Here is a 12,622-nt window from a genome sequence, read left to right on the forward strand (position 1 = left end):
TTGATAACGCAACGAAGAAGGAAAGGTTCATCGATGCCACACGGAAAACGAAGATGTTCAACAAACAGAGCAACAATGGATATCGGCGTAGGATTCATGTGAACCATCATTGGACTGCTGCATACCAAGAAATTCATCATAGGCTGAGGAACGGTACCACCGGTCATAACATCTGGTATAGAAGAGGTCGTTTTTTTCTCAGGAACCGTAGTGAGAATACTCCAGCTGAGATCATCGAGATTCAGTCATTGGGTGATATACCTAACACGCTCCATTAGTCAAACCAGTTGTGAACCAGCTTTTCTCACTTCTCATACACTCACTTTATTCATTACAGACTACTACTTAACAACCATGAAATCCCAAATCAAAACAAAATCTCCAAAAACTCCTTCCCCTTTCCTGTCCAAATTCCTATCCCCAAAACCAAACGCTACTGTTTTTGCTGATACTCGGACCGTTGGTGTTATTGTTGCTGCTGCTGTCGTATGTTACCAAACAAAATCTATCTTTGATAACCTCTCAACACAACTGAAACTCAACTCTCATGGTTGATTTAGAGCAATTAGCCAACGGGATTGTAACATACGGAAATACTGTAAGTAATATAGCGCCAAATGCACTGAACATTTTATATATGAACATTCGTAGCTGCAGACACAAGCTAGACAACTTCGAATGTATGTTGATATCTTTACGCAAAAAGATCGATGTTATTGTTTTCGTGGAGACATGGTTATACCATAACGAACTCTTCGACATTACCGGCTACAATTCATTTCACTGCACCAGACCTGGCACCCGAGGGGGTGGTGTTTCAATTTTTATTAATGAAAAAATATCTTCTTATGTTCTCCATAATGCACACATGGATGAATCAGATTTTCTTCTGGTAGCTTTACCGGAGTACTCATTCAATATATTTGCCATTTACAACCCAGGGAGAAATTATCAGAACTTCTTAGTTAATTTTGATGAACTATTATCGAAATATCCAAAGACTATTGTATTTGGAGATTTTAATATCAACCTTTTGAATAGAAAAGATAACCTTACGATAACATACCGTAGTTCAATCGAAGGAAACGGATATATTATCTTAAATTGCATTGAAACAGATCATGCCACCCGGCTGTCTAATAGTATAGCAACTCTAATTGATCATGTGATTACAGATCTAAACGAGCAAACTTTCAATTTCACTCTTTTAGAAAACGATCCTGATATATCTGATCACAGAACTATAGTGATATCTGTGAAAACCAATCCAAAGATTCAATCGAAACAATCTGTTAAAACAGTTTTACAGTATGATCATATCAGAGAAAATTGTCTCGAAATAAATCATGTAACGGACTTTGTTCAATTTGTTGAACACTATAAAAAAGTAATACTTGACCATACTAAAACTTTACCAATTCGGAACACACAAAAAATAAAAAAACCGTACATCAATTCGGAATTACTGGATCTGATAGCGAAAAAGAGAAAATTGTATCACGCCTCTAGGCAGAACTCCATATTTGAATCAGAATACAAAAGAGTAAGAAATGAGATCAGAAATAAATCTAAAGTTTTGAAAAAACAGTATTTTGACAATCTGATTACCAATAGCTTACAAAATCCAAAACATTTGTGGACCAATATTAATAAAATCGTCTTTAACAAGCAATCATCTAAAAATTCTTCGTTTGCTTTGAAAGAAGATGGAGTTTTATTAAGTGATGAAAAAACCATCGCTGAACTTTTCAATGATTTTTTCATAAACGTGAGTAAAACAGTTATAACCAATTGGATAGAGCCTGAAAAAGATTTTGAAATCCCGGACTTCCAATTTTCATTTTCAACAGTTTCACTAGATTATTTGTCAAACAAAATCGATGATCTTAAAAATAATTCTGCAACTGGAATGGATGGAATATCAACCAAGTTTTTAAAAAAATACAAACACAGATATATTCATAAATACACTGAACTTGTAAATCAAAGTATAAGATCGAACTCCTTTCCAGATGTTCTTAAATGCTCCAAAGTTACTCCAATTTTCAAAAATGGTGATAAAACGAAAATAACGAATTATAGACCAATTTCTGTCCTGAATGCGTTATCAAAACCTTTTGAAAGATTGTTATTTGACCAAATTGAGCAGCATTGCATACAACATAGCCTTATTCATGCTAATCAATTTGGTTTCGTTCCCAAATCAAATACACTGAGCGCGTGTTCTAATCTGATAAGTACGATTTCAGAAAGTCTTGATGAGAAAAAAATTGTTGCCTGTGTATTCATAGATATCCGCAAAGCTTTTGATTGTGTTCATCACAAGATTTTAGTAAAAAAATTAAATATGTTCGGATTCTCAGGAAATGCTAGAAAGCTTATGAATTCGTACCTGTCCAACAGACAACAACTTGTAAAAATTAATTTCAAAGAAAGCAAAACCATGCCTATTAAACATGGAATACCTCAAGGTTCCATCCTGGGACCTTTGTTATTCATCATGTACATAAATGATATATTTTCCCTTTCTTTGAAAGGTAAATTACAGCTTTTTGCAGATGACGCATCTCTGCTTTATGTAGTTGAAAACCTGGACATGCTGAAAGAATATATTTCACATGACATGCTTATCCTAATATCTTTCTTTAACCGAAACCATATGGCATTAAATTTGGAAAAAACAAACTTCATCTTATTTAACCTTCATAAAAAATCAGATAAAATTCCAATTTCTGTTAATGATATAGCTATTGAACAAGTTTCTAAAGTCAAATATCTCGGATTACTGATTGATGAAAATCTACGCTGGAACGAACACATATTTCAAGTAAGCTCCAAAGTCACCACATTCATATTCGCTCTAAAGAAAATACGACATCTTATTTCTGAAAACGTAGCATGGAAAATATATTATGCTTATATACACCCGCACTTTGCGTATATGAATTGTATATGGGGATGTGCAGCTTCTGTACATCTGAAACCTCTTTCAACGTTACAAAATAAAGCATTGAAAATTGTGAAAAAGCTTCCAATACTTTTTCCAACTAATCAACTTTACTCTGCGAATGTGCTTCCCATGCATATTTTAAATAAATTTGAAATCTGTATTTTGATCTACAAAATCTTAAACAACTTGACAAAAACCAACATTACACTTACTTTCATTTCGGAGATCCACTCGTATAGTACAAGAAGTAATGTAAACTCGAACTTTTACATCTCTAGAAGTAGAACAACGAATGTCTCTAACAGTTTTTTGAACAAAGGTCTAAATCTGTTCAATACTTTACCTCTGCATATTAGAAACATCGAAAGTCTTCCGCTTTTCAAGTCTAAACTTAGAAGTTACTTATTTAACGAAATTCAGCCTAGTAGCACTCGCCCACCTTGATGAAATCATACTGTACATAGCTGGTATGACTAGTCGGGGGGTTGGGGGCTACAAGGCTTCGCAAAAACCAAAAAAAAACTTAATATGCCTAGCCCTCCCAAGAAATACTACATCCACCGAAGCAACGCGAATGCAAGCGCGGTAAATCTTGCGAAAACATGGACTCTTGGGAGATCTGGAAACAGGAAATGGTTTCCTTGCTACGCACAACCTGGTGTGGGATTTTTTGAAACATCCTTTCCTCATCCTTACCCTCCATTCCCCTTCCCTTTATCCCGTCCTTTGATCCTTTCCTTCCGTAAGTAGTAGTCAAACAACTTAGCTTTTTAAATAATAGTATCTAAGCACTCGTTTATAAACACACACACGCTACAATCTTAATACTCCACTAAGTGACCGACAACAGTTTTTTTTAACTTATACGGTTTATATTCGCTAAATAAAGTAAAAAAAAAAAAAAAAAATTATATTCTTCGAGAAAGAATATTTAAGAATTGAAAGATTATAGACGGATAGAAGATTAGAATAAGATGAAAGATGTTGAAAATGAGCGGAAGGGTAATTTTAATTTGAAAATTTTTCATCACATTTCATCGATTTGTTCCTGACGGGCCTACTACCTTGCAGTGGTTAGGTTACAGATAGAATTGTAGCAACCACCACACAATAGTAGGCCTAGCGTGGTTCGTCCCACAAGCGGAAACTTGCATTATAATCTTTCAATTCTTAAATATTCTTTCTCGAAGAATATAAATTTCACCAATATAGCCGATAAAATAATTTCACAAAATAAAATTTACGGTGATTAACTCTTCATTTAAGAATCAAGAATCAAAGTTATGAAACTCCGATCTCCTTCAATTTGAATCCCTGATGAAATTTTAACATTGATTTTTTAATATTGATCATAAAACTTAAATTGGAGCTTAATCTGAATGCAAACCTTGAATTTTAGTTCCAAGTCTGAATTCTGCATTTTGAACCCAAATTCTAAGCCTGAATCTAAATTCAGAATAAGAAATCCTATGAATTCGAAAACAAAAAGCGTAATTTGTATCAGAACCCTTGACCAGAAATCTTTTATTTTAATTTGAATTTATGGTTTTCCATATGATTTTTTTTTTCAATTATTTATTCGTAATTGAACTTGAAATTTTTTAATAAAATTGTGAATGACGAAATTTTAACATATTTTTAATTTCTGGACTCATGAAACTTTCTTATGATTCGACTCTTACATTCGACATAAATTGAGAATAAAAATTTAAGATCCAAATCTTAAAAGTTGTTTGAATTTCAAATTTTTTTTTTTCATACTCCGAAATTCAGAGTTATGAATATGGAAAATTTATCACATTTTAGATTGGAATTCAACACTTATGTTGGATCAAGTATCCGGGGTTGGCAAATCCAGGCAATTTTATCCTGAAATCTTGCGAAATAAGGGCATATTGTTTCAAGGTTTTCTTAAAAATCCGTTCAATATGCAGGCAAATTTCGGAATTATTCCTCTAAAATAAAGAAGAAAAATACACGGAATACTGTTTTTAATTTTTTCGAAACACATCAGGCGATTCAGAATCATTAGAAAAATCAGGCTTCCAAAAAATCGTTTGTTTTTTCGATCAAATTTGATTAAAAAAATGATTTGGAGACAATATACATGATTCTAAGGACTCAATTGAAATTTTCGTTTGATTTTGCAAATAGAGTGAGAAAATCTGGTCCCAATCCGTACAATCTAGTAAACTTAGTCTAACTTTATTGGGATTCAGTATTTGGGACTCAATTACTATCAACAAGTGAGAAATTTGTTGAAAAACTGTTGTAGAATTGTGGTCCTGGAATGAGATTTCGAGGTTTTGGAGTCAAGATTGTTACACTATTGTTATCTTGAATCATTTACGTAGTTCATCAAAATTTGATTAGAAAATTCAAATTTTATGTTTAGTACAATATTTCACTTGGCATCTTCGGACCTTCATGGGGGGGGTTTAACCCCCAAACCCCCCCCCCCCCCCCCCCCCGTTCCTACGGCCATGCTCGTGGCTTAGGTCTCGTGTCTCAGGTCTCAAGTCTCGTGTCTCAGGTCTTATATCTGATGTCTCAGGTCTCATGTCTCTTGTCTTATGTCTCAGGTCTCTGGTCTTATGTGACAAGTCTCATATCTCAGGTCTTGAGTCTCATGTCTCTTGTCTCATGTCTTAGGTCTCAGTGTCATTATCGTAATCATCATTGTCATATCATGTCATTCATGTCAGGTTTTCCCTGTTCCAATTAAATTTTTTTTTCACGATATTCCACAATTAACACGGTTTTCTGTACGCGGTTTTCGGAAATTAACGCGGTTTTTACGGGATTTTTTTTTACGCGATACGTATTACCACGTATAAAAATCATATTGTACTCTGTTTGGTCCTTCTCGAAAAACTAATTACGATAATTAATGGTGTATACCACGCAGTTTTTTTCCAACATATTTAGGTTAAAACTTAGAGTGCATGCTTTAAATACTACTGACATTCATTGAAAAAAGAGTTGTAAAACTTCCGATTATCTTTTAAAATTAATACTCACCGTAGTTTAAAAGTTTTTTTTTATTAAAATTACCCTTCCGCTTATTCTCATCATCACCTTATTCTTATCTTCTATCCGTTTATAATCTTTATTTTTTGAATATTATTTTACAAAGAATATAAAATTTCATCGATGTAGCTGATAAAATATTGTCATAAAATAAATTTGCGGAGATTATCTTTTCAAAAAGTTTAGTTTAAGTTCTATCGAATTCTTGGAATTTTTAACGTAAATTAATGCAATTTCTCTTCCCATTCACGGGGCGCCAAAATTAATGACTTCAAACGCTTCAATATAGATTTTCATTCACGAAAGCCTGTTAAGGATGGAAATTCATTGAATTTTTTAATACTGAAACTGCTAAACCTCGTGCGACAAAAAAATTTAAGTTTGTAATGTTTAATTTCCAACCGGCATTGTTAAAAATTCAAAATGTTAAACAACAAGACATGTGACTGCAGAAATAAAAGCATCTTAACAAAGAAAAATATTTCATTAAGCACTATGCTTGTTTCAAAGTTTAAAACATGGCATAAAAAACCATTTTATATTAAAAAAAACTTTTTTAATTTTAATAAACAATATTGCTTGTTTAGCTATTCATAAAAACAATTACAAATTTAATTTTAACTTTTCAAAGGTTGAGAACATCTTCATCTTCATTAAAAATAAAATCACTGCTATGTATATCAATTTAATCTTTTTAAATAAATAAGCCGGAACATCAAAAGTTGCCTTTGTTTCAACAAGATTGGATTATTTTAAAAACTGATATTTTATTTTATTTTAAATGGGTTTCTCGAAACATTAAACATGCCAAAAAAGTCTGACATTGCTGCTAATTTTCAAATCACTCATGTGTGTTTTAAAAGCTACAACGAATTTTGGACCGGAATAGTCACTAGGTCACCTTACAAAATTCCGGAGCAACCGCAGAAAGAAACAATTATCCAAACAATTGATCAATGGAAATGATCTATTTTGTCAATTTGGCTGAATGGGCCATTTACTAGACTAAACAATGTTCTTTTTTGCATGGTTTTCTCGTTTTTTTTTTATTTAGATTTATGACAATCACTTCAAACTGTAGAAAGAAATAGCTGGTCTATCTTGATATTAAATGGCACATAATAATTTCAGTCATATTTTTTAATTTCTATAAAGAATTCTGTTAACCTTATAAAAGTGCGCTGAATAGAACATATGAATTCATCGGCCATAAGATAGGATGGTATGCAGGCCCGTGCGAAGGACCTATTTGCCTGAAAATAAGCTTTTAGCAGTCTATTTACTAAAAAATTGATGTCAATTGGGAACAACAAAAAAGAATTCTTATTAACTCGAATTGAAACAATTGAACTTAAGACAATTGATTTAAAATACTTAGTAGATAATTCAATTTATTTTGATCAAAAGTTTAACTTATTTAATTTTATTTCAAGACTGCTAAATAGTGATCCAAGTCAGAGGACAAATTATATTGAAAATCTTCCAGTTATCAAAGGATTTATTTTTTTCTATAGCTTTATATATTTATAATTCAACATGTTCAATTCATCATTGAAAGCTGACATTCGTAAATATAGGTTGGAAATTTTGGTTTCTAGAAAAATCGATAACAAACTTATAAAAATAAAATTGAGGCATTCCAAGCGCAAATTCTATAGCTCAAAATTTCAAGTTCAGAATATTTTGTCGCCGTCAATTGAAATATTGGATCCTGCCAAGGACAAAAAGTACAAACAAAAATTTAGATTTATAGTCTTCTTTGGATTAAGATTTTAAAACATAACTCGTAAATAACGGTAAATTCGCTTAAAAGTAAAAGTAATTTCTAAATATTAGGATGTATAATATAAGTTTTTGAACAATGCAGAAAGAAATTTTTTCAACGTTTTACTATCTCAAAACTTGTTTAAAAAATTTAATTGATAACTCAAAGGAACAGCATTTTGATGCATTTGCCTTAATGAATTATTCTAAAATTTTGGCACCCTAAACTAAAGTTTTTTATCAGAACTTGTCTATCACCTCTAGTTTTGATGATATGGCGTTTATGAGTAAAAAAAAATGATTTTGAATTTGACTACTATTCTCCATTCAATCATACGTTAAAATTTTGCACGGATTACCAATTTCCAGAGATACAGTGATCTAAAAAACTTCAATTCTACAATATTTGGAAATTTGAAAAGATATCATTACAAGTATTTTAGACTGACTAACGAAAGTTTTTAAGAAGTTATCTTGCATTTAACAAATTTGTTGAAGACTTCAAAACATTTTGAATATTCCTTCAAAATTATCTAACATTAAGTTTGGTCCAAAATTTCTTTAATAATTTGTAAAATTCCCTTATGGAGAATGGAAAAAGCTAACAATAAAAAATCTTTAACGTTATTTTTGTAGAAATCAAAATTACTTGCGGTCTCCTGGAACGTTTTTTTTTTTGTACCGTTTATTTAAAGAGGGATTAACCAAGTGTTTTCATCCTCTCCTTGAACGTTGATTTTGAACCTTGACTTTCTAACATGATTTTCAAACTATTTTTTGAAGTTATTTAAAATAAGCTGATAGAAAAAAGCTTTCAAATTGTTTGCAGCTCGGGAAAATGTGAATTTTGTGTTATAAAAACCCTTTAGAATGTGGAAATGAATAATTTTAAGAACAAGAAACACAAAAAAGAATTGAGGATGATATTGGACTTCGAAGAATTTCCATATCTTCTTGGGATTAGAAATGACATATTCGGTTGTTCAGAATTAAAGGATTAGTTATGAAGTAATAGATACCAGGTTTCAGATATTATTTACTGATTCTGTTGAGTATCGTAAAAAGTAAATCGTAACATTTCAAACTTGTTTAGTAACACTCCTTAAAGAAAACCCATTTCAAAGACGAGGTAGGATTTTAGAGTGTCAAGATTTGAGTTGTATTACAAATGGTTGAAAAATTAGTTTCGATTTGTGGACGTCGTTTAGTATCGTAAAATGAAATGTGCTAGTCCTAGAGTGATAAAAAACTAAATTCCGCCGGAGGCGAACCAATTTTCTCACATGTTTGTCAACACTTACTTTTAAGTACCTTTTGGGCTCTAGAAGTTTCTCATTACTACCGTAAATTTATTCTGGAACTGAAAATTTTACTTAAAAAAAAAATCCATGAGGTGGGTTCAAAAAACTCTAATCACCCACCCACGTACTCAAATAATTTTTCAGATTTTGATGATTTTATTTAAAGTTTGCTGTAATGTAAATGATTTAAAATGATTTTCTGAAAGATGTTGTGTTTCATAAGAAGCTTTGAGCTCGGACATTTTGATATTTGCGATTCTTTGTTCAAAGTGAAAATGCGAAATTTTTGAGTCAACGTTTCAACAGTGCACAGTGGTCACGAAATGAAATCTAGTGGAAAACAATTAATGGCGTCTTTCCCTTAAGCATGATGCATCATCTAAGACATCAAGACTAACTTTAACAACAACTAAAAGCTGACATTATCTACTGTTACTGCTAAAAAGATTTCAGGAAAACCTTTTTTTTTGGACCACCCTAACTTCATAAAAACAAGTTGTCATATAACTTTCAGTTCAAGAGATAGATATTTGGTGTCTTGGACAAAATTTCATGAATTATTATGTTCTACAATATTGTAGGATAATGTAAGCCTCTATCTTATCACAGTTAGGAAATAATTTTCAAATCTCAGAAATCTGATGAACCACCCTAAAATTTTTCCAGTCAAAATGACCGCCTTAAGTTGTTGTTAAAGTTTGTCTTAGATATCAAATGCATCAAACTTAAGAGGAAGACAGTAATAACTGTTTCTTGCTAAATTTCTTTTATGGATCACTTTGACAAACATTTACAACAACTAAAGGCGGTCATTTTGACTTGAAAATTTTACGGGTGGTTCATAAGATTTCTGAGATCTGAAAATTATTTCTTGAATGTGATAAGATAGAGGCCTACATTTGTCTACAATATTGTAGAACATAATAATTCATGATACTTTGTTGAAGACACCAAACATCTATCTCTTGAACTGAAAGTTTTATGACAACTTGTTTTCATGAAGTTAGGGTGGTCCTATAAAAACTAGTTTTTTATTAATTTCTTCATGGTGATATATTATAAAAATAATTTATTCAGCAGAATTTAAGATAATTATAATATGCATCTTTTGTTGAAAACGGATTACCAAATTTCTTTTGTTTTGCATTTATGAGCCAATATGTATTGAAAAATGAATTTTTTTGTAGCTTCAATAACTCCAAATGGAGCAAGCCGAAATTTTAATCGTTAGTTGCATTTGAAAGTTCATGTTACAATCTTCACAATATCAAAAAACTGAAGATATATTTTCTGTTACTAATAATTACATGAAACTCTAGTAAAGATAAGCAAAGTTTCATGAGATTTTTTTTTATTTCTGTAGGTATTTTCAGATTATTTTTTATTGATAAGGCATTTGTTTTAGGATTTTATGACATACATTAGCGTACTAATGAAAAAAAAAAACAATCCACTCCAGAACAAATCATTATAGTATACGTTCGAATTGTTATTCAGTATAACGATCTAAATTTCACGCGCTCAAAATTTTATAAAATTTGATGCTATTTTTGTTTTTAAACTATCTTGAAAAATGATATTGTCTAATATATTCATAATTTTTATTTTCATACAGGAGGACGTCAAAAGCGTTTGGAGAATCGTGGCTAAGATCTTGAAAGTATAGGCATCCGGAAGCTAAGCAACATCAATCCAACACTAGCCAAGCCAGTCAACCATCGAGATCCAGATGAGATTCGCATGATCCTAAAACATCAATTTAAAATCTTGCTTGCTGCTTTTTCCAATCACTTTTTCTTTTAAGAGATATGTACATCTGTTTCAATAAGTATTGACAAAAAAGCAACAGATAATTAAGAGTTAGGTGCTTTAATTTCCCAGTGTGTTAAGGCAAAAATATTTTAAAATCCGGCTTGAGATTTGCTGTTTGAAGAACAACTGAAGCTTGAAATACCCAAAACAGTCCAGCGCCAATTCCCAAACACAACAACGATTTGAAGCAATTTTCATTTCCCTTAGGATTACATAAAAAAACTTCATTAGATACCAATCTTCAACTTTTAACTAGGGAAAATCTTAATGCATCCAATTAAAAAAATTTCTATCAAATGTAAAATTTTAAATATTTCTTTAAGAAAAACTAGGACGATTGGTGATCACCCAAAATCTTTTAATTTATATATTTAACCTGTAAATGTGTTTCAACCGCTAGGAAAAACTCCAAAACGGATCTAAGAGCTATTAAAAACTACAACCTATTTTATTTTACCTTGATTTAAGCAGATTCAATTTATTTTAGAGCGACGAATAGGTGTTTGATTTACTTTTACGGATTAGTTTTTCGTTTTGTTTTCTTCGTTTTCTTTGTCGACAATTGCTGTCCCCAGTTAGAAGATTGATTAAAAGGAAGAACTATTTTTTCGGGACAGTTACATCAATCAGTTTTGATCGAAACGAGAAATTCACCCTGGTATACAATTAGACTCAAGATATAGGGGATCAAACAAACAAACAAAAAAAAACTGTTCAAAACACTGCCGCTTTCGAATCAAATTTGAGCAAATAAAACCGAAAAGTTCTGCTAGAGAAAAAAAACTTTTGTGCAAAATGTGATTGAGGCAAAACTATATTACATGTATTGATTGTAGTGAAGAGAAAAAAAAACCGTAGCAAGAAGGTACGACAAACCCGTTGTTAGAGAGGCGATTTTTATTTGTGAAAGCTTTATTCATCTTTCATCACAGCTGAGGATATTTATGGATTATCGAATAAAAACGTAATATGTAAGAAACCTGAACGAGTTGTTTTCATTTTGACTGTATCCGAAAAATCAATCTCAGTTTGCATATTCTTGCGAACTTACTTACATTTTTCCCTAAATTTTCCTAACCTGATCCGCATGCAATCAAGAGTTTTATTTTTAGCTTCCGGTTATCCAGTCAATTTGCTTGCAGGAAATTAGACAAAGAATCGATTCTGGTCAACATACATTCGATATCCTTTTTCCAGCCTAATCAGAAGCCGTTTCGTTCCAACCCGTGTCTATTAATAACGCTAATTAATCTCAGATCAGGAGGGAATCGGTTTGAATTCGAAAAATATGACCTAGGGGAGAGCTGCAAATCCGTTTAGTCTGGGCATGAGAAACCAGAAAAACGCCCCAAGGGTGGAAAGCCAATCATTTTCGGACCGGTCAGAATCCTAGCCGTTCCGGTGTCTCCATGCTTGATTTTGTTCTGAAAGTAAGAAGAGGGCCGGCTTGTATGTATGATATTGTTAATTAAATGGGTTGATTGAATTTGAAGAGAATTTACAAGTGCAGAAAATGCACCCATAACATGGCATGTATGTATTCTTAAAAAGTTGTAAATCATAAATTGAAATAATAAGAGCTTTGTATGAAAATTTATTGAAATTCATTTTTTCCAAATAAAAGCTGAAATCTAGATTAATCATGGCATATGTTTTTGGCTGATGAAAGCCAATTCAATTAAGATAGTTAATTTGGAATAAACCAGTCTAAAGCTTAGTGCATTTAGAAATGGGACAGCTACAAATGTGTGTATCTCAGAAACAA

The 12,622-nt window shown here is 31.7% G+C and overlaps 1 protein-coding gene across 18 annotated transcripts in view; it reads left to right on the plus strand.

The window, feature by feature from the left end:
• Positions 1–11,842, plus strand: part of LOC129740291 (tropomodulin) — a 303,884-nt gene extending 292,042 nt beyond the window's left edge. For all 18 annotated transcript variants that reach the window (XM_055731902.1, XM_055731907.1, XM_055731906.1 and 15 more), the window contains one exon: positions 10,661–11,842. Coding sequence is in view for 1 of the 18 variants with exons in the window: in XM_055731916.1 (XP_055587891.1) it covers positions 10,661–10,695 (35 nt within the window). In the remaining 17 variants the exon portion in view is untranslated. The remainder of the gene's footprint in view (positions 1–10,660) is intronic.
• Positions 11,843–12,622: the final 780 nt, after the last annotated feature.

Source organism: Uranotaenia lowii, chromosome 1 (genome assembly GCF_029784155.1).
Source record: "Uranotaenia lowii strain MFRU-FL chromosome 1, ASM2978415v1, whole genome shotgun sequence".
NCBI lineage: Eukaryota > Metazoa > Arthropoda > Insecta > Diptera > Culicidae > Uranotaenia > Uranotaenia lowii.